We start from the raw sequence: 22,282 nt of genomic DNA, 5'->3' as shown, positions 1-22,282 counted from the left end.
ATTGTGTTAATAGCACTGGCATTCAACAGGTTTGCATCTGACTGTGAACTGGATGAAGCCAACTGTAATAATTAATTTTTGGATATCTGCTGAAGATGCAAGTGTTTTAGAAAGTCTCTTTCTATGGTATAGCTAGCATAGCACATGAGGAAACGGTCTCTAAAATGCGGTAGAGATTTCTCTCAACTTTCTACTCCATGCTTTTACCTTACTGCCACCTAAAGATAACTAACAGAAAATACATTGTACTTCAGATTAGAGAGTTTTACTCTAATATGCTGGGAAGAAATGGCAGCCTTGTCAATGTCTTTCTTTTAAGAAGAATGCCTACACTTTCAGAAGATTTTCTTGAAGATCATACTGGGCATAGGAGAAAAAATCTGCTGACTCAGCTCACTGAATTTACCTCTGGTCCTCCAAGAAAGGGCATATTGACCATGAAGCCAAATCACCCTGTTTCTAACTAGAGGATTAATTCTGATCTCCTCAACACAGGCTGAAAGTAGCATTTTCTACAGTGCATGGAGTCAGGTCAGAATCCATCCTGCAGGTGTAAGGTATTTCTGATCCAACCCCCCCTTTGAGTCCACCTATCTCAGATAGGCTGCACTGTTGAACAGGCAGCCTAAGCTGTTCTTCCTTCTCAGCTCCATCCTTAATGCCTTACTTCTTAAATAGCAGTTTTCAGTTTGGAGAACCCCTTTAAAGTAGGCCTTCTGTCAGAGAGGACAGAAACCACAGTTTGTTAAAATACCTGACTGTGCTTATGTTGCACTGTTTGGAGATAGTTCATCCTCTGTCAAAATTCCACTGTGAAGTCTTACAGACCTGACACTTTGCTTGTTGGCTACCTTTACTTTTTATACTACAAACAAGCCATTTAATTCAACTAATAATTTAATCAGGGATTTCCAAGATGCTTCTTTATTGGCTACGAGTTATTCTTCGGATTGATACTTACGTGCTTCCTTAAAATATTCCCAATCTCACATGTATTTCAATATCAGTAAGGTAACCATGAAATAAAGCAAGTTATATATAATTCTGGCAGAAGTGTCAAACATTAGTGTTTTCTCCTGGAAGAATACCCCTGCTTCCTCCATCTTCAGTAGTTTTGGGAGAGGATAGAAAAGCAGTGACCATGAGCTACGAATTTTCAACTCAAAATTTTCTTGAGGTAAAATAAGTTGTTTCAGAGTTCTGAGTCCAGGCCAGTTGCACTCTGACCATCCTGAGTGCATCTCCAAGGGAGTACTGAATGGAAATGTAGCTTCCCTGCCTACTTCATCTAGAGAACATCACTGTTTTGGAGACTGTTGTTTACCAGCAGGTTATACCAATAATGCTTTAGTATTTTAAAATGTTATGACTAAAATATCATTGAGTAGATGTCCAGTTCCTAGTGAAGAACAAGATAATAACGCTTCTGTACCTTACAGATGTGCCATAAGCATTCACTTAAAATAATGATGTCATTCTTACTGCGTTAAGATATAGCCCAGGTGTTCAGTAGTGCCCCCATTTGTTTGATTTTTACAAATCCATTTTACTTACAATTTCCTTATTTGTGTAATTTCATTTCCCTGAGTATCACTTTATGCTTCCAGGATCTCCTTCAGAAGTACCTTTTTTGATAGTTTCCAGTAATGATAGTTAACACTGGCTGCACTGAGGGTTTTTTGGGACTCATCTCTGGCTTCCCCAAGATCCTCAGCACCAGTGGAGTTCCCTGACAATATTGCTTACTGGAAAGATGGGGAAAATTTTGGATGGGGATGATAACTTCCAAACCTGTAGAAAGTGACAGAACACACCACTTTTTACTAGGGGGTTTAGGTCTACTAGAAAGGATGTGTTACATTTTCATATGTATAGAAACCAAACGTTTTCTTTTGGCATGAATGAGTTTTGTGTTTGATTAAAGGAAACAATAAAATAAGAAAGGACCAAATGGAATTTTCCATGAGACACAGTACAGTGTCTTATCTGTCTCTTCTGTGCAACATGCTGATCAGTTCACCAAATGGTAAGCTTTGGGATAAAAAAGGTAACAGTTACATCACTGTGTAAACTCTGTGGAGGAGTTGGATGCCTACGCTGGCATTTCACTGAGAGATTAGGGTTAGCCAAGGTAAGAGGACTAAATGTCAGGCTTTGTGAACACAAACTGAAAGAAACCACGCAAAAGATGTGATGTTGTCAGGCCCTCCCAGGGCCTGGTCTCTGGTTCCTCATTGATTTTAGCTAGGGGCAGGTTTGGTTTTTTTTATGGTTTTGGGGGGTTGTTTTTGGTTTGTTTTTTGATTTAGGTTTTTTTGTGTTCCAGGATTAGCTGGTCCTAGGTGTCAGCCAGGCTGTGTTCAAACCATGCATCCCTTTCCTGGATAACTGGCAAAAAGTCAACAGGGGAGAAAAAGTCGTGTTACAGGATGAGGAGGCAAGCAACTGCACCTTTAATTTCACCTGGAAATGATTACTGCTTGGAGAAGAGGGAACAGAGGGTCCTGTCCCTTGGGGGATAAGAAGAGCACAGAGCGTGAGTGTTACCACTGCTGCACCAGACAGAAAGAGAAATATTCCCATTTATTTCTGTAATGGATACATTAGACCTCAAACTATTAATATGCTTGAGAATCACCAAAATCCCTACCCTAGCATTTCACAGGGACCACAAAGAACCAAAGCTGCCTGCAGTGGTGCAGAATCTGTTCACTCTAAAAAATTGCAAAGATTTTTAAAACTGCTGATTTTCTTGTCCTTAAATTACAGCATTATCACATTTTTTACTTCAGTGCTCTTATTCTTCTTGAAAAGTGAATAGTCTGTTCTACCAAATATTGTTTGAATAAATTTGAGGACTGTTGTATTTGCTGCACGGTTAGATTGGTAAAAAGCTCAGATATTTGTATAACAAGCTCTGCCTTTCATTTAAATGACTCTCTGTATCAAAACACATAAACGTTCTTGATCTTTTGAAATCAGCATGTTTTTCAAATCCTCTGGAACAGGAATTATTTTATTTCTTTTTAGTGGAAAAAATATTCTATAAACCTAGCAAAGTGTTGAATTTGTTTTCAGACATTATTAGGAATTGAGTCTCATATCAAGAACTGAAAAACAGTCTGCAGAAGAATATACTCTACAAGCAGAGTTTATCAAGAGATACTTAGGCAGATTAACATGCCAGCTTGTTTTATCCGGAAGCATCATAACTTATGGACATCTGATAGTAATCTTAAGCACATGATTAGTTTCCAAGGCATCAGCACTATCCTATAAGAAATATTTGTAGGGGTTCAAATCAAGGACTGTGGTTCCCATCCAGACACCTGAATAATGGGTAGATTTTCTGAAGTGCTTAATCTGTCATACCTGGGAAATCTCCATAATTACCTTTTGTCTGGCATCCTACTAAGGTGAGAGTAATTTTTTTCTTTCTTTCTAATGTAATGGTGGATAATGAGCTTCCTTTGAAGCCACATTGGTCCTAATCCAATGATAAATTCCCTGTAGAACTTCACACCCATGTTTCAGTTCTGTTGATTTTAGAGAAGAGGGCAAACATGGAATCCCAAGATACTGCTGCTACCACACACTCACTATAAGTTACCTTTTCCATTTCATACTCCTTAACTTCTGCCCAGTTTCCTTTTCATGAGTATTCAAGTGAAAGCCCAGACTATATTTTTCAGCTTGAAAGGGAGGTTGAATTTGCTTTTCTTTAGAAACTTTTGGTCAATTTAGCTATTTGGAATTTATGGAATTAAAACAGGTTTATGGTCTTGTTTCACTCAGTATCCATATTTTTTTATATATCCATTTTTTTAAAATCCATGCTTTTTTAAAAAACAAGTTTTAAAAATTACTGCTGAACATAGTTTTGTTTCCATTTTCAGTGGAAAACAGACACCAAAATACAAACAAAGGATTTTTTCAATGCTTGCAGCAAAATAATTTTCTTATCAACTGTATTTTAAGAAGCAAAGTAAATGGAAACGTAAGACTTCAGCATTGGATCACAGCAATAGTCAGAAACACCAGAACTACCAAAATGTTCATTCATGTTTAGATAGTCCTTAAAAAGAGATCAGAGTTACTGTTTATCTACAGAGATAATCTACAGAGACAAAAGTATTTGTTCCTGCTTTAAAAAAAAAAAAAGGAAAAAAGAGAAAAGTTGAGTATATTTTTTATATTTATAACTTAATTGTTCTAAAGCAATTTTCAGAGCATCTTCCCTCAGTGCTGCATTATTTGAAGAGAGGGGAAAAAAGATGAAAGAGAAGAGGACATTGTCCCATGAGTCATATGAGGAAAAAAAAGGACATAAAATTTAGTATCTGAACAATGCATGCAGTGCATGAATGTGTTATAAAGTGAGCAATGACTGAAGTAAATGCCCATGTGATGTGAATGTGAGTCTACAGGGAAAACATCAGAAGGTGAGAAAAGGGAAGACAATGCCATTACAACAGAAAGGATGGTGTACAGACAAAATGTGTTAGTCTGAATAGTAAACGTGTTATGTGAGTCCTGTACTTGAGCTGATTCCTCTACTGCAGAGTGTTATGCTGTCATATGTCATCTGGGCTCCCTTTTCTGCTTATATTTACCATGCACATTAAATATTCAACTGCTTCTCACTGATGCATGCAGTAATCCTGGCCTTGTGAAGAGCTTTCTTGTCTTTCCCAGCTAAGACACATCAGATAACCTTATTGTCTTTGCATCCTAATGCTTTTGTACCTTATGTTGTGACACACATTAAATGTGTTCCTTGCAATATCCTTTTAGAAGTTTTAGTTAAATCCTATGTTTTGAATGCAGACTAATAGAAGATAGCAGAGGGTATTGAGGCGTTGTTCTGCTCTGAGAAACAACTGTAAAAATGGCATTGTGGCATTTCCAATGAGTTCCAGAGCAGAGCTGCTCATTTTACAAATCTAAAGATGTTTCTTCTTACCCCACATTTGACCTGGCACAGGAATAAAGCTGAGCTTTCCCTGGCTCCTACTGTCAGTGGTAACAATTCTGCCATGATGGTGATCTACAACCACATGAATGACGTGGAACCAAATAAACTCCAGCTTTTTCCCAGCTCAGTTACGCTGATCCTGCTAGGCTAATAAAAATAACAAAAATTTACTACAGATGATTGAATAATATTTAAATAGCCTATCATCACACTGTATTAAATTTATCTGTGCTGTACAGTCCTTTTCTCCAAACAGTTGCCATGATGAGGGTTTTCTCAAAGTAAGGTGCTACAGAGGGTAAATCAGAAGTACCAGGAAATACCCTTTATGCTTCCAGCAGCAGCCTCACAGGATGGAAGTTACAGGGCCCAGACTGTTTTTTTTTCCTTTCCCCAGTCTGCTCCCTGTCTAGGTCTTCAGAGTGTCAGGAAAGTTGATAGCAGAGCTATGAGAGAGAGCTTCTGCCCATTGATAGTTCTGCTATCCCAAGGCTTGCCTGGGGAGGAATGCCAGCAGGAATGTGTCATGGGCTGGCTGTGCTGACCACGGGTGCTGGAAGCTGAGGGCTTCGGTTTTGAACTTTCGGTTCTCTTTCCACTTTTGCTCAAGCACTGCTGGCTTCAGTATGATGTTAGAGCACACTCATGAGTGGTTTCAAATACCCCTGATTTCATGAGGTTGTATTATCACAAGGCAAGCACCTCAACCACAGTGGAAATAGCTACGCGGGACAGGGAATTTCAGAAAAATGGATTAATGCTGAAAATATTACACTGTACATACTGGTCTTTTTCAATAGGCTGCAAGAGCTCTGGAGAAGGCAAAAGACAGAAGATACAAATGTGCTCACTTACTAAGACATCAGTCTGATGCTCCCCAACAGCTTGACCTGATCTTGCTTCCTGGAGTCCTGGGTTGTTCGGCCGCCCTATACGAGGAGAAGCTGGAGCTGACCTCCACGCATGGTGAGACCCTCTGCTCACCTTCTCTGGGTTGTGACAGGTGCAATAAGCTTGTCAGTGAGCTGGGGCACCCACAGCTCCTCAGCAGGTGCTGTGGAGGTGCAGTAGGTGAGTGGCTTGTCTGAAAATCAGGGTGGCAGTACAGCTTTACTTCTACGTTTTCTCACACTCCTGAGGCTGGCAGCTGAATATTACTGTCTTAGTGTTGTCAACATTGAGCATTCAAGATTAGACTAAGAATAAAAAATATTGTATTACCTTAAGATATATTTTAATATGAATTTTTTTAAAATCTTCTCTTGTGTTTTTTGTCCATATATAGCTCTTAAAGTCTTCTCTAAGACTGGAAGGTCTAGCAACTTCTTTGCTTACATGGAGGCTGAAATACGTATGTGAGCATAAATCTGGGGCAGAATTGTTAATTATGAAATTGTTTCCAATATTGCTACCCTATTTTTTTAATATTGCTACCCTAATTTCACAAATTAACAAACTCTGAAGTATGAAAGTGTCTTAACCATCTGCAGTAGGAAAGAGCATAAATTCAGGACAAGAACGAATCTATACTGATGACAAAGAGAACAGTGCTTTCAAATTTTTGCAATCTCAAGACAGAAATTGATGGGAATACTGGCTCAGAACTGGTGCAGTGTGGAAACTAACTTGCATGACTGTTTTTGCCATAAGATTGCTCTATAGGTCTTGAAAATAATGTACTGTTTCTATTTCTGTGTATGAGGTACAAGATATATATGTATACATATGTATACAAGATATATACAAGAGCAAGACATACAGGTAAAGCCATGGTGAGATTGGGGGAAAACAGTGTAGTTGTTACATTCCTGATGTCCTCTTCTTTTAGTTAAATGATAATTGTCCATTAATAGCCTCATAAGTATGAATATGTAAATAGCTATTGAATGCATTATTCATGAATCACCAGGCATTAATTATTGTAATTAAGTATCATTTGCTACGCTCATATTACTAACCCTTCCAGTTAATGAATACATTAGCTAATCATTGTAGAGCAGATTCAATCAAAATTCCGTGTGTCTGTGCTATGGAAGCCTGAGAGAGTTTTATTGAATTTAGATTCAATATTGAACATACCTTACATGCTTATCAGTGTATTTTTAATGACATTAAATGTGAATTGTAACCTCCAGTGCATGATGCTTGTCCTTGTGCCCAGGAGGATGGATTGGTACCAGCTGGAAGTGTACATGAAAGCAACAGTGGTGCAGCTCTGTGAACTAAAGAGAACTTCAATTCTGGGACATGAAATCCACCACCCCTTTCAAGTATCACATATATTCACATGTACAACAGGAGAGGGTGTGCTTTGTGAGGAAGTGCTGTCCCAAAGGTGCTGCTGATGACCATGTTCAAGAAACAATTTCAAAGTACGGAGGGAGCTGTTCACCAAGTCTGTGCTTTTTGTCAGCACCAGCAGAACACAGCACTGCAGGGTGTGCTCCTGAGTCTAATGGGGCCTTGGGGCACGCTTCAAACACAAAGTAAAATGAACAACCAAACCCTGGTTTTTGTTTTTACTCTCTGGAAATCTATTTAAAGTAATAGCAGTCTCAGTAACACAGAAAAAAAGATTTGTTGAAGGGTTTTTTTTCTTTGCCTTTTAAGGTTATAGTTCTTAGGATCAGGCTTTGGGGTTCTTGAAGTAGAAATTTTGAATAATTTATTGCAAATTAAAGTTCCCTTCTTTTTAGGAGAATCACTAACTCAAGATTAAAATATGTAAGTTCAAGTGCTGAAGGTTAATAGATACAAGTAAAGTGCCCTCTTGGCTGAACTTTTGGCTGTCAGGCCAGGAAAAATATTTGCAACGAAAGAATGAAACTTTATTGCATCACTGCTAGTTCAAAGCAGATTTTTTTCCCATTTTTAGGTTCACATGCACTGAGTAAATGATTGGATCTAGTTTCTTCAGTAATCTGTGAGTAAGAGAATCTAAAAAAGCATACATCATCAAGGATATTTTCAAATGCACAAACGCATGGGCTCTTTCTAGTTAAAGTTGTGATAAGATACTGCTGGCAGAGTTCAGATTCTACCTGCAGAGGAGGATCAGTTAGAGCCTGTTTTTGTAAGGACCAGAAGTAGAAATGGTCAATAAAGCAAATCTACCATTCCCTGTATATACTTCCTTGGTGGAATACCTCTCGTGTGTTTGCCAAACACAGTAAAGGATATGCTTTCATTCATCCCACAGCTGATGCAAATCCCTTTGCTTTCCCTTCCATCACTGCTGTCTTTCCTTTCTTTTTAGAAATCTTATTTCTGCCTCTAGCCCAAACACTGTTACTTATCATTACCCAGCTTTCTGAATGACAGTCACTGGCATCTGAAAAACAGTTTGAATTGTAGTATCATAAAGGGATCCATTACAGATAATACCAGTACTGAGCATCACAAACCATACCTCTTGTGTCCCTCATCTAATTCTGAGTATATTAAGATGATGGTTTCCCAAGCTCTTCTCAATGCCCAAAGTGGTAGGAGTGCGTTTTTAATTTTTTTCCTTTTTTCTTTTTTGTTGAATAATGAGATTTTCACAAACATATGAACTCAACATGGAGTTTATGTTCTAAATAAAAAAAAAATCAACCATCAAAAGATCTGCAGTACAATTGCAGCATTGGAGATGTATGAAGATTTTGCTGTTATAACTTAATTTTAAATATGAATAATGGCCTTTTAAACCCCTTGATTTCTAAAAAATCTTAGCGAATGGATGTGTTTACAAAAAGATTAGTGCTTAGAATTAATATTCCTCTAGCTATTTTTTAATGTTTGCTTCTAGACCTGGTTCCCTTTAGTTGTCTGACACCTGTATCTCTTGAAAAAAATATAGAAGAAAGTTATTTAAATTAATCTGGAATTTTTCTGTTTATTTTTTTAACTTTCAAAACTAAAAACATCAAGTCTGTTCTCCACTGGGTGTGTTGGAAGAGCTCTGAGTATGACAGGTCCAGCCTATGGGCCACGATAGCTCAGTGAAAAGGGATGACCCAACAAAAAGTGGGCAACAAAGACCTTGTGATGCCCATCAGTTTTCTCAGTATTGGCTGTGCCTAAGAAGGAGCCAAGCCATGAGAGTCGCTTTAAGCCGTGTGGATAAAATCTGCTCCTCTCTGAATTGTTGCTGTGGAGGCTTGTTAATTTAGTTGTGCTCTGTACTGTACCAAGAGCTACCTGGCAGAAGTGATTGCCCTGCGGGGTAACAGAGCACTGCAGCTGGGGTGGTTCAAGTGGCTGGAGAGCTTTTTTGGGAAGCACCTGGCTGGCCTTGCAGTGCCAGCACTCCCGGAGAACGTGCCGGGATGAGTTAGCCTCAGGTTTTGTGTGGTGTTCCTCTGAAGTGCAAGTGTTCAGAAAACATGGCACACTGAAAGCAAATGAACAGTCAACAGCAGAAAATGAGGAGCAGACGTAAAGAGACAAAGGCAGAAGGTTTATTTTGTGTATAAAGGTAGGAAAGTTATGTACACGTGCACGATGTAGTTGAGGATACAGAAGTACAAAGAGGAAAGGAGCAACATTTCTGAGGTCAGGGAATGTTTCATGATGACAAGGCATTAGAGGAAGGAAAGAATTCATTTACAGGTGAGTGTATTCAGTAAAAGAAAGAGTGAACTCTGCTAATATAATCTAGATTAATAACTTGCATATTGCTGTAAATTCATATAAAACCTGTATTTAACAATTTATGTACACTCATATCAAGTTTCTAGTATTGAAAGGGTTTTGCGATCTCTATACAGATGTGTTCTTGGTTTTTCATATTATGCTATATAGCTATAGTGGGACACTATGCACTGTTGTTACATGTATTATTTCTACCTTTCTTCACCATCAGTACTAGGATGAAATTTCTGCTTAATGTAGTGTGTCCTGTGGTGTATATTCTATAAACTACATAACAGTTCAATTTACTTATGTGGAAGCTGAATGAAGCCCAGTGAGAAAAACAAAACAAAACAAAACAAAACAAACTTTACTGTGATTTTCTTAATCTTAATTATTTTAAAAAAATTTGGTTTGGTTAGTGGCAGCAGTCTTTTTCATTTGAATTTTTAAAATTTTTTCTTTCTTTGCCTTTAGTTAGCATTCTGAAATATGATAGCTTTCATTTCAAGTTATTTGTGTTTAAATTTTTCATTTTTTATTTCAATAATACTGCCCTGAGTAATGTTTTGAGCTATGATTAAACGAAAGCCACAGTTTGGGATAAAGTTCCCAGCATAATATGTTATTGTTTTAAATTTGTCCATATGAAAGAAAATGGGTAAAACTCTAAACAAGCTAAATGTTTTCATTTTGTTTTGTCATTGATATTTTGAACCCAAAGGTGAACATTTCACACATAAATATTGATTTCATTTAAAAAAAATAATGAAAAAAAAAAGGATAAAAGCAACCCAAAACGTAAGTTTGACACCATTATTTTATCTGGAGTAAAAAGCAATTTTCCAAAAATATATTTTCATTGGGGAAAAAAAATATCCAAAATGCAGTTCGATTTGTTTTTTTTTCTCTTTGCTGGTGTTCTACAATTCTGAGTATTACATGTGATTCCCAGTAAGTAAGATAACTAAGCCCTACATCTGATAGAATATACATTTTTGTTTCTGACCCCACTACATTAATTTCATCTTTGGTGCTGGAACATGCATTCCCATCTAGTGTTTATTGGCTGCTTTCAAAGAGGAAAGAATTTTTTTGCTAGATTATTATTTTTATATATATTTTAGGTTTGTTTTTTTTAATTAAGAAATTAACAAGAAAATTGCCCCAATCACTTTTCGGGTATGATAAAGACAGTAAAGAAATTATCCTTGAATACAATTATTATAAGTAAATATATTGTGCTTAATTTTTATACTAAGGCAGATGCTTGAAACAGGAATATGTGACATAGCACAGGGATGAATCACATTTTTTCCCACAAATGTGTAGAAAAGTTTGTTCAGTTTTTTTCCTCCCCCTGAAAATAGGAGTAGGCTTTTTAATAGCACAGATGTTGCTCCAATTGTGCATTGAATGGTATTCAGAGAAATAACAGAATTGGGGACATTTATGAAAGTGGAAAATAAAAAACAGAAGTCAGATCCACTTGCAGGGGCTTCTGCTGTATCCTTCACATCTCACTTATATACTCTCTTAATAATAAAACACCACCTTATACATGCCTATTCTTTTAATTCCTCATTCAAGGACACTATTCAAATGAGTAAGAGTACAGAATTTATGCAAATATGATAATGAGTGCTCAAAGAGGTGGTTTCACCATTCATAAATGGGGGATTTTTGCCTTAAAGAATTGTTAGAAAACCAAAACTAAAAAAAAATTTACCTTTTACTACTGTTTTGTTTTTAAAAATGTATTTCAGTTGTGTCTGCACTCTCAAAGGCAGCTACACAGATATTTTGCTATTTTTTGCCAAAGCTTCTGTGTTTATAATTTTCAGGCCCCTTATTTTCATTCTTTTAAGAATCCATGGACAACTAATCAACTGAATTACCTTGCTTGCTTCCTAAGAAGGAAAAATCCCATGATTTTTGTCTGATGACACTCATCTATTATCAATAACACAGATTTACTTAAAGATGTAGAAATCTTTAAACAAATAACAAATCTATGATTTTCAAGTCTGAGGTACTTACTGGGCCTTTCTTGAAAAGGGAACAGTTGTAAAGATTGAGATGGTTGTATTTTATCTCAGAATAATATATTGGAGGTGTACAGGCTACTGGAGCAGAGGATCAGGATTAGGGATATCAGTGCAGGATTGCCACTAATTCAAATAGATGTGGGAGCCTCCTCAGCAGGTTGTCAATTGCTAATCCAAACCATTATCTAATTATCCAAAAATATCCTACACAATTTCACAGGCGTGAGACCTAACTGCCCAAGAAACAGCAATGAACGTGGTGTGTGACATAAAGGTAGTGACCATCCGTAAGATTTAATGTAAAATTAGCCTTATGGAAGGCAGCGGATCTTTGTCACTCTATTGTTGCAGTAGAGTTTGAATGCCACCATCAGTAAATCTGACAGTTCTTGTTAACATGAATTGCCTGCTGGTGTGTCCCAGTGTCACCCTGTGGCAGTGCCTATGCACTGAAATGCTCCAGTGAAGGTGGGATGAAACACTTTTTAACATTTACTAGGATTTATTCTAAAACTAAGTGATTAATAGAAAACCACTCAAAGAAATATAAAACAAGTTTCAAAACTCTGATATTTGTATTGCTTTGCTAAGTTATTTGGTCAAGGCATCTTCTCCTGCAGTAAAAGACAAAACTTTAAAGACTGCTTAGTAGTCTTCCTGGTCACCCCACTCGACTGCTGGTTCATCATCCATTCGTAGAATAAGATAGGAGAGAAGCTGAAAGAGATTCTGCCACAACAATAAAGAGACAAAAAAGGAGAGGTCGCTTACATCTATCTCACAGCGTTCCCCAGCATAGTTCACGTCGCAGAGGCAGTGGAACTTGTTGAGTAGGTTCTGGCAGAGGCCCCCGTTCAGACATGGGTCAGAGCTGCACTCATCAATGTCCTTTTCACACCTAGAGGAAAGACTGCAAATTCTAAGCCTCCGAAATCACGAATCAAATGCGTCAGACAGACATATTTTTAATTCAAAAGCTTTTGGGGGAAGGGAGAGGAAGATGCTCTGGGGCATATTTCCACATGTGTTTATGATTTTATTAACTACCTGATTAGCCACACTCAAATCCTGAACTTCCTGTATTATTTTCAAACACAGATAGTTAAGCAGGCAATTTCATATCTGTAAAGCATTTCATGGTTAATGGTGCTTAGCAAGGTGTAATGAAAGCTTGTGTATGATTTTAAAGCTAACTCTGGCACAAGTCCTGCTGACAGCTTGCTTATCCTTTTCATTGTTCCAGGAAGCTGAGGGCACATTTTCCTTCTCAGTAATCTGGATATAAGTCAAACAAATGTGTGTTTTTCCCAGCTGAGTGCTCCTGGAAATATTCACCTGCCTGGCTTTTTTTTTTCCTTTCATTTTTTTTCCCCTCAATTTGGAGTTTTAGTAGATTCCAGCACAACCTTCTACCCGGTCTCTCTGAGATGGGCCCCAAAAATGGTAAGAATGGTGCAGAACAGGCTTTTAAAAGCCTTAATATGTATCATCAAATGTTTTTGAGTTAATTCTGATGATAAAGGAGATTTGAGTTCTCATAATTTCTCGAGGTGACCAATGGAAGGATAATAAGGGATGTGTAAAATTATCTGAAAGCTATTAATGATTTGGTGATTTTGTCCTCTGACAATGCTCCCTTTTAATTCCCTGCTCCCTTTCATTAAATAATGGTAACAGTTAATCCTAATTTTTCCAGATAAAAATGCAGGTTTATTCTTGAAGAAGAATGTGAGAAACTCCCTCTGAGTAATAAGGAATTGCTTTGTTCAATCATATTCATAACCGTGCAATAGAATTCTAGTGTTACATCAGAGAAGGGCAGTTTTTTATATTAAACACTTTTACTTTATTAACCTCTAAACATTTTTCAATGGCCTCTTTAAATGGTAAATTATATTCATGTATTTCAAAGAGCTAAAGTATTTATCCAATGTATAAAAATTGTATAGCTATGAACTTACTTATGCAGATTAAAAAACCCCCAACAACCCCTCAAATCTTCCAGGGAACCAGGCACCTGAATCCAACTGATATTCAGAAACATTTAAAGGCCTGACTCCCTTTAGGTAATTTTGAATGTCCCAGCCTGAATTAAATGAAAAATTTGTTTTCAAGAACCAACTATATCTCCTTTTATGAAGAGTAATATTTTCATATTTCCCTTTCTACCTGCTATTTAGTTTATCGGGCTTTTGTCTGTGTGATCCCGAGTCAATTGATTGGCATGGAAAGATGGTGTTTTCTCTATACACTGCATCAGTGGTTTTTAAGGAATGAAACATTGTCTTAAAGAAAAATGCCTGCTTTATCAATCTAATAGATAAATGTACAGAGGGGTTTGGTTTTAATTTTCTAATTTCTAATTAATATATTTGAATTTGTTCTGAAAAAAAGAAGGGGGGAAATTTTCTCATTTGATATACTAAGACCTCCAACCACAGAAGTAGCACTGGTTTATGGTTTGGCAGCCTGAAGGAAAAGAGGACAAACAGTCAACTTTAGACATTGGAGAAGAAATGTCTGGCTGTGATAGTCAGTTAGTGTGTGCCTCGCTTGGTTCAATACGAGAATCATGGGAACCATAAAATAGAGATTATTGCCAGCCAGTGGGATGGATGGAAGGAACACTCATTCCCAAAGCTGTAGTTAACAAGTTGCCTGGCAGGGGAAGGAAGAAGGAAAAAAATAATTTCCTTCTACCTTAAACTCCCGAGAAATATACACAGGGAAGAAGTATCTATGAATATGCTTTTACTTCTTAAAATTTCATTTTAGTTTATTTTTTTCACTTCTGCTGAATGTTGTGAGGTGGCACAAAAACAACCCTGCTGTTACCAGTGCAGTGCAGATGTGTCTGCCGACAACACTGTGCTTTGAGTGGGTGGGAATTTTCATTTCACCTATCTTTTATGCCTTAGTGTACTGTTTTCACAAAATCAGTGGGCTCATAGGTTTTTGAGAGAACGAAAACCTTTTGTTGAAAACTTCTCTGTGTTATAGCTTGCTCCAGTTGCACTTTTGATATTATACTCGGATGTAATTCTAGTTTCACTAGGAGTATGTACGGTATTTCCTTTCTCACTACCTGAAAGTTGCCCTTACCTGTTCAGACCATAACAATGCCTTCCTACGTTTTTACAGCCCCTAATGCCCTGAGTCTGTCAGCCCTCCCTGCTCCAGAGCTGTTTGTAGACCATTATTAAATGGTAATTAAATTGCAAAACATACTACAAGATGATACAAATTTCACTGTGAGGAAGGCCCCTCTGTTTCAGGCTAAACAATAACATGTAAAAAGTGTTTCTTAACCTCTTCTAAAAATTCTGTTTTCCTACTTCAGCATTCAGTAAGAAAGTAGTGAGCTGCAATACCACCTCATCCCATAGATTGTATATTCACAACACATACATGTGAAAATCAAACAGCTTTGTATATTCATGTGTCAGTGTATGTAGTTAATTTATACATATGAGCAGGATATGTGTGTTTATATGTCCCCACCTATAGAAAGATAACATTCTAGAGTGTCATACAAAAATTTGGCACAGAAGACAAAAAAAAAGGCACAGAGAAGCAAGCATTCCGTGCTGTTTAAGAACTAATATCTTGCTCTGGAGTTACTGGTGCTACATTGGACTGAATCTGGCTGTATTCATTTGTGATTTTTGTCTGAGTAAAACTGCTTTACTTCAGAGCCTCAACGTCACTCAAGCAAGGAACTGCTACACTTAAACAGCTGCCTTGTCTGTATTTCTGCAGGAGGGCAAAACCCCTATGGCTGTTACCCTCAGGACTCTTTTGGAACAGCTTGTGGAAGAATTGCTCCTCAAAGATCTGCAGGGCAAAGCATCTCACCGTTCTCCAACAAATCCCGGCAGGCACGCACAGGTCAGCTCACCGCCCAGGTCAGTGCAGTTGCCATAGTTGAAACATGTGAGGTTTCTCTCTTCATTCCCACAAACTGTATATGGTAATCTTCTATATCTAAGTAAAGAAGAAGGCAATAGCAGTTATTTGCACTTTCCTTGTTTCTGGATGTCTTGTGCTCTCTCAGATGAAGCAGGGGAGCAATGCGGTTACTGACTGGGATATTGTCCAAAAGAGTGACAGCAGCAACTGAGATTTGAGACTCACAGAACATGTATTGCTGAACTTTTTTAATTTGATGAATTTAGTATCATTCTAGTTACATTACTATTGTGGGTCTGTGAGATACTTGGACAGGATTTTGCCTTCTCTGAGATCAATGGGGCATGCTTAGAAGGGAGAAGTTTATGGTGTGCAGGGAAGGGCAATGAAAGGCAAGAGAGGCCAGGGAAGAGTCTGCAGCCTTTCCAGAGAAGAATCTGAGATGAATAAGAAACAGTCATGAGAGGAGTGTCAGAAGTGATGGAAAAAGTGGACTGTGTGGTGTTTGTAGCCATCAGGAAAGCTGGGCTGAGAGCAAGCTGAGAGGAAAAGACCAACTTAACAAAGATGCTGTGCATGAGGAGAAAACTTCTTTGCCAGCCTTTCTATTGTTATTTTCTCTTACCCACCAACTCCAAATTTCTTTATTTATAGTTCTAATAAAAATATAGTTTTAGGGATTTAAAAACCTTAAAATATTTTTCTAAAAAAACATGTATTTTCAAGCTCCGGAAGGCTTGTAATCCTGTCATCAGAGAGCTCGAAGGACCAATGCTGGAAGCAGAACAACAGAGCTATGCCTTGTTCCCTCTGCCCTTGCTTCATCAGTCTCTGCCTGAGCTGCCAGCACTTCAATCTCAGTCCACATCTAATTGATCCATACAGCTTTCTGTATTGCAGAGTCCTTATACGTTGACTCTGCAGCCATAACTAATATATAGTTACATGCATAACATCTGTGTTTAAAACAGAGACATCAGTGACGTAATAACCCTTTAGAAGAGACTTGACAAAATCATATGGATCAGCTTTGTTTATAGTACCTGCAAAATCTTCCAGTGAAGTTAGCAGCACACAGGCAGGAGTATCCATTAATCCCATCAACGCAAGTGGCCCCGTTTGCACACTGGTGGCCAAGGCAGTTGTCTATGTCCTCTTCACAGTTTTCCCCTGTGTAACCAGGTTCACAGCTGCACTCATAAGAGGTGACCCCGTCGGTGCAGTTTCCATGAATGCAGGGGTTTGAGGAGCATTCATCAATGTTGACTTCGCAATGACTGCCAGTGTATCCGTCAGGACATGTGCAACGGTAGGAAGTGTACAAGTCTTCACATGTCCCCTCGTGCATACAGGGATCTGAGCTGCAGACATCTACCTGCAAACAGCCAGTACGAGCAGCGTTTGCAGATATTTTGAGAAATTGCTCCTCTTGAGGCTTTTTCGTAGGGATGTCAGCATTTTCAAAGTATGAGAGATAAATGCCACTGATGTCTATGGTGCTCATACATCCTCGCAGGCCATCCAGGCTGTCAAAAGCCTTGTCAGCCACATAGATGTCTGTCTCTTCTCTTAAAAAGTTGAGGGTTCCTGCAGCAGCTGTGCTAGTTGCAGTGTCTTTTTTGTTATCTATATCCATGTGCCACCTAGAGGACTGGGACAGGGGCTCTACCATAGTGACCATCACTTGATGCCATTTCCCATCGCTCACAGGCACTGAACTAGCAAGGGTCAGCCTATAAAAGCTGTTGCCACTTTGTAATTGAAAAAGTAACTTGGAGTTGTGAATACTGATGATAACAAACTCTGGCTCCTTCTCCGCATACAGCAGGATCACATCTGTGTCCCTAGTTCGAAAGCCAAACACGATATTGGTGAGGTCTCTGCTGATTTTTCCGTTGCTTCTGTAAAATATCGCACTGCTCCGGCCACTAAACACTGCGTTAGCAAGACCTGTGCGAAGATAATAATTGAGAAACCAGGCCAACTTTAAACCAATACCTGTGGAACAATATCTCTCCATGATCCCTGTCATGTAAGTCCTTTTGGGTTTGCTGAAAAACAATCAAATTCCACCAGTGTTTCAGTTATCCCTGTCTGCCTCTTATGACTATGGAAATTACAGGGCAGTGCCAGCATCAGCTATACTGACATCAAAAGTGTGCTGCTTTGCATCATCTCGAGTCAACACTCTAATATACAATTCTACATTAGTGTCATCTCTGTATTTCAAAAGAAGACATACATTTGTCATTTTATGTTTCTTCCTTAAGTACAGGCATCTAGTTATTCCTCATGACAGATCTGGACCGGGTGAACATTTCTTCTCAATTCTTTTTTTTCCTAGGTGTTTCTTAAGATGTTTTAGAAAGGATTTGATTGGATCCCAATTTACTCTCACTGATGCAAAAGGATTAATTTAATTGAAGTTAGTTGACAAATAGCCCCCTCGAAATCCATGTAAGAAGAGCCATGCCTGTCACACTTAAAGCCAGCTTCTCCTGCTGTGTAGGCTCTGCCACAGCCCTGCTGACAGCAGTGAGCCTGTGCTGGTGGGACTGGGAGGGCAGCAGCACTCAACTTGCACTGCTGTGAGTGAAAATTGATGGGGTACATTGTGGCAGTTTTATGGACATCTTCACAAAGGTATTTGACATCATTCATTAGCATGGTTTCTACTAAAATGCACTAACTCACTGGGCTGTAAATTTACACATTCTGAGATTTATGAGAATTATAGACAGGGAGGACAGACAGGAAGGAATGTCTTCTGTCTGTATTTCAGAAAAATTTAGCTTTGAAAGATCCTAGCACTGAGATAAGGTGGGTTTCTGAACTATCTGGGGGCTTAGTAGGTTTTGAGGAAAAGAACCCCTGGGAGTCCCAGTAGGAAATTATTGACTGTATATCCTGATACTAAGGCAGCAGAGGTGTAACTAAATTTCCTGGTGCATCAAATGTAGTGTCTTTCTCATAGAAACAGTTTCCTCAGAGGAAATCGTCCTAAAAATCAGTCAGAATTTTTCCAAATTATTTCTGATTTTTTAAAAATGTCTTACAAAGCAGCTGAGTTTTTTTAAGCTCATAAAGCTAAATTACCCCTGTAGAACTCTTACAAAGTCCTGAACACAGCAAGCTGCCTTGATGTGCTTTTACTCTCAGCTGTGCCACTGGGCATACAGTTTTGCTGTTACTTAATGTTCCCCACATCGGCTTCTTGTAATGTTTTGTTCTCTTTTATGGAGTATCGTGTAATGTTTTGTTCTCTTTTATGGAGCGTATGCCTTCCAAAAGGGCTTGCTAATCGTAGCCATCTAGGTGGAACTGTGGCCATAGCCCCTGAAAAACAGCTTTTTTGCTGCCTTGGCTTAAAATTGTATCCAGAGCAGTAGACACCAGGCTGGCAGAGAACTCACTGGCCAGGAAAGCTTTTATTACCATCTGTTGAACAAGAAGTTTATCCTGTAGCTAAGAATACAATTAGTTTAAAATGCAGCTCTGTACTGCAGGAATTTTGGAATATCTATTACGGAAACACTCTACTGTTGCCACGTAAACCAGCACAGAAATCTTAAAGTGATGACCTTGAGATATTGAAAGTGTAAATGACCTTGAGTATAGCAGAAGGAAACAGTTCAGATACTTTTTCCTTTGCTGTATCTATGTTCATATTCTACCATAATATGAAATAGTAAATTTTATGAGAGAACATATATTGATGTTATAATTAAAACCATCTATGAGAGAAGGTACAATTATTCTAATTTCAGTTATAAAGTTGAACATGTCCTGCAATGCTGATTCTAACAATCTCCATAAAAATAGCATCATATTGGTTTGTCTATGATAGAAGTCTTTTGTTGATCAACATTCTCATTCCTAAAACTGAGCCATTCTAGCAGCTTCAATCAGATTGAGTGTGAATTTATCTTCCTTTACAGCTTCGTTAGGGCTTTCTTTGATAGCAAAAAGAAAAAATATTTCTTCAATATCCTTAGTTGCTTTTTTTAATTCCACTCCAGAGTGGGAAGGAGAAGGAAAGAGATATGCAGGGCGGCTAGTGATCTAAAGACAGCTAATGCTCATCAGTGCCCAAATAGACTGTTTGGTGTGCAGGTGCCTCTTATGAAGACACCAGCTGAGTAACTGTTCTGCTGGTATTAAGGTGACTTTCTTCAAAGCTGTTGAAGTTTATTGAAGAAAATCAAATGATGTAATGCATGTTATGTATCTTGTCTTTTCAGGAAGATGGAGAACATCCTAAGGTTAATCCAGCACTGAATATCCTCTTATCTCTTTGCAGTGGTAATATGAGGGGTACATTTACACTCTGGCAATGTACTATTGTACAAGTTGTGCTGAATAAGTAAATATCAAAGGTCCTGTAAACATTAGTGTCTGAGTCAGTGTCTGTCTGACAATTTCTGGGCTTAGTAGGGCAGACTCTTCCCATTAACCTTACTTAAAATTGACATAGTCATTATTTTAATACAGAAATAACATTTGAATGAACTTCAGAGGCAGTGAATATTTAGTTTCAAGGCAATGCTGATGAAAATTTTGCTGATCTCCAAAGATGATTGGAAGAACTGAAATGTACCTACATTCAAATCCTTGGTGCACCAGCTGGCATTGTGCTTCATGAGGACAGGGCCCAAGCTCACACCACTTAACTTCCTCGCATGCCTTCCCCACTGTGTTGGGGGGGCACGTGCAAGTGAAGTCATCCCAGATTGAATAGCACACACCACCGTTGTGGCAAGGGTTGGACTATGGGGAAAGAGAAGAGATAACCTAAGTATGAATAAAGTTTGGTGGCCTCCCAACTCTAGGGATGGGGGACTGTTTGGCAAAAAGGAGGTTTCTGTTTATTTCAGATGGAAGCTGATAAAGACGAGTACTATGACAGCACAGTGTGTTCAATAATTGGTGAAAAACAGTATTTCAACCTTAAAATAGTTTAATTCTCCCCTATGCAAATACATTTTCCTGCTGATATTGATCATATGTAGCATAACTCAACAAAATCTGTTCCTTTTAGCGTTTTCACTTGTTTTCCTAGGATGTCATTATAATCAAATAATGTGTGGAAACATACAAAACAAATAAAATAAATTCCCCATTATAAATATGTGAAAATGCTCTGAAAAATGTCATTCTTACCTTGCAGAGGTTGTCACCAGTGCAGCCTTGGGTGACATTAATAAGGGTTCGGTTGATAAGAGAATTCAGTGGATTGGTGATGGGAAAGAATTCCAGCGGCTGGTTATTCACTCTTACATCTTGGATACAGCCTTTGAAATATCTGCCATTTCTATCAGTTTCTTTGTTGTCTGGTAGGCCTCCAATGTAAAGAATATCCTTACTTTGGATGGTTAATAGTGGAGTAGATATAAAGCCTATGTAGTGAGAGGACTGGAACAATTCCATCTTATTTGGTTCTATTTTTAATGTTATTAGGTAAAAGTTTCCATCGTTCACAAAGTGTTTTCCTAATAACTTAATGGAATTTAGAGCTGACATTGTGAGTTTCCCACCTTCCAAATAGACTCTTATGTAGAGGTAAGTACTGTTTCTCAAAGCCAGTAACAAGCCAGAAGACTTGCGTGTTCGGACAAACATTGATATGATGAAGTTCTCATTCTGAGTGGCATCAATGGAAAAAGCAGCATAGCCTGAGGAGTCCTCAGATCCAAACCGGCCTGGAATGTACTCTTGAGGTTGGAGATATGGGAGGGGAAAAAAAAAAAGGAAGAAAAATAAAATAGTTAGGGCTAAGCAACAAGGGGGCCAATGCAACAATCAAATAACTACTTATAGTAATGTTTATGTATGGTAGTAAGATGTGCCTGTATTTATGGATGAATAAAGATTTGATCCAGCTGTAAATAGCTTCTATTTGAAAATTCCTGTTGGCCTCCATGGCCATAGCATTAAGCCCCTATACAGGACCAGATGTTATATTACTGGGCATATTTTTCCCCTTTATCATGTGCTGTGTAATGCTGTGTTTTCAAGCGGTTAAACAAGGACAGATTTCTATAGTTTCCTGGATTGGTCCTCAGAAAGATCATTTTGGAAAGAACCTAGCTGCTTTGATCCTCTGATGACCATGGAAGTTACTGTAATTCTAGAATTTTGTGATATTTTTTGCACAGATTCCAACTGCAGAAAGCTGATCGTCAAGCCCCTCCTGCATAAATAGGGCACCTACGTGGTGCTGCATGGGCTCCCCAGTTCCCTGCCAGACTTTTTGTTCCTGGGGCTCAAGATATGCTCATATACATCAACTTGTATCCAGTTATGAATCCTGTAAAGTCCTGTGAGTGCCCATCGTGCTGTGGTGTCATGGTGGAAAAATGATCCTACATCAAGTAAGCTTTCTTTTTTTTTGTGCTTATCAATTAAAATGATTAAACCAAAACCATCTGTCTTTCTCCCTTACTCCTTATTTTCAGTAATGATTTTCAGACTTGTAAGGATACAAAATATGTAGCCAAAACTGTATTTTATTCTGATGAATCATCTCATTAAAAAACAACAAAGTGTTTCTATTTTTGCACTCTAAGTTTTGTGATCTTGTCCTCAATATTATAGACTTCCTGCCTAAACAATTTCAAGAGCTATTTTTAATATATCAAATTCATAGAAAGAATAAACCAAGCTTTCGTTTTTAAATGCTCACATAGCTAAAAATTCAGTCCTCCATTGTGCAGTAAAACTCCTAGAGTGAGATCTC

The 22,282-nt window shown here is 38.1% G+C and overlaps 1 protein-coding gene across 1 annotated transcript in view; it reads right to left on the bottom strand.

The window, feature by feature from the left end:
- The window catches only part of CRB1 (crumbs 1, cell polarity complex component), a 100,024-nt gene that overhangs the window by 14,981 nt on the left and 62,761 nt on the right, over positions 1-22,282 (bottom strand). The window contains exons 7-11 of the mRNA XM_017832918.1: positions 20,707-21,257; positions 20,148-20,313; positions 16,590-17,496; positions 15,493-15,621; positions 12,409-12,535 (exon numbers count right to left, since the gene is read on the bottom strand). Coding sequence (XP_017688407.1) covers positions 12,409-12,535; positions 15,493-15,621; positions 16,590-17,496; positions 20,148-20,313; positions 20,707-21,257 — 1,880 coding nt within the window. The remainder of the gene's footprint in view (positions 1-12,408; positions 12,536-15,492; positions 15,622-16,589; positions 17,497-20,147; positions 20,314-20,706; positions 21,258-22,282) is intronic.

Source organism: Lepidothrix coronata, unplaced genomic scaffold (assembly GCF_001604755.1).
Source record: "Lepidothrix coronata isolate B3197 unplaced genomic scaffold, Lepidothrix_coronata-1.0 Scaffold209, whole genome shotgun sequence".
NCBI lineage: Eukaryota > Metazoa > Chordata > Aves > Passeriformes > Pipridae > Lepidothrix > Lepidothrix coronata.
This window is presented reverse-complemented; position numbering and strand designations above follow the sequence as displayed.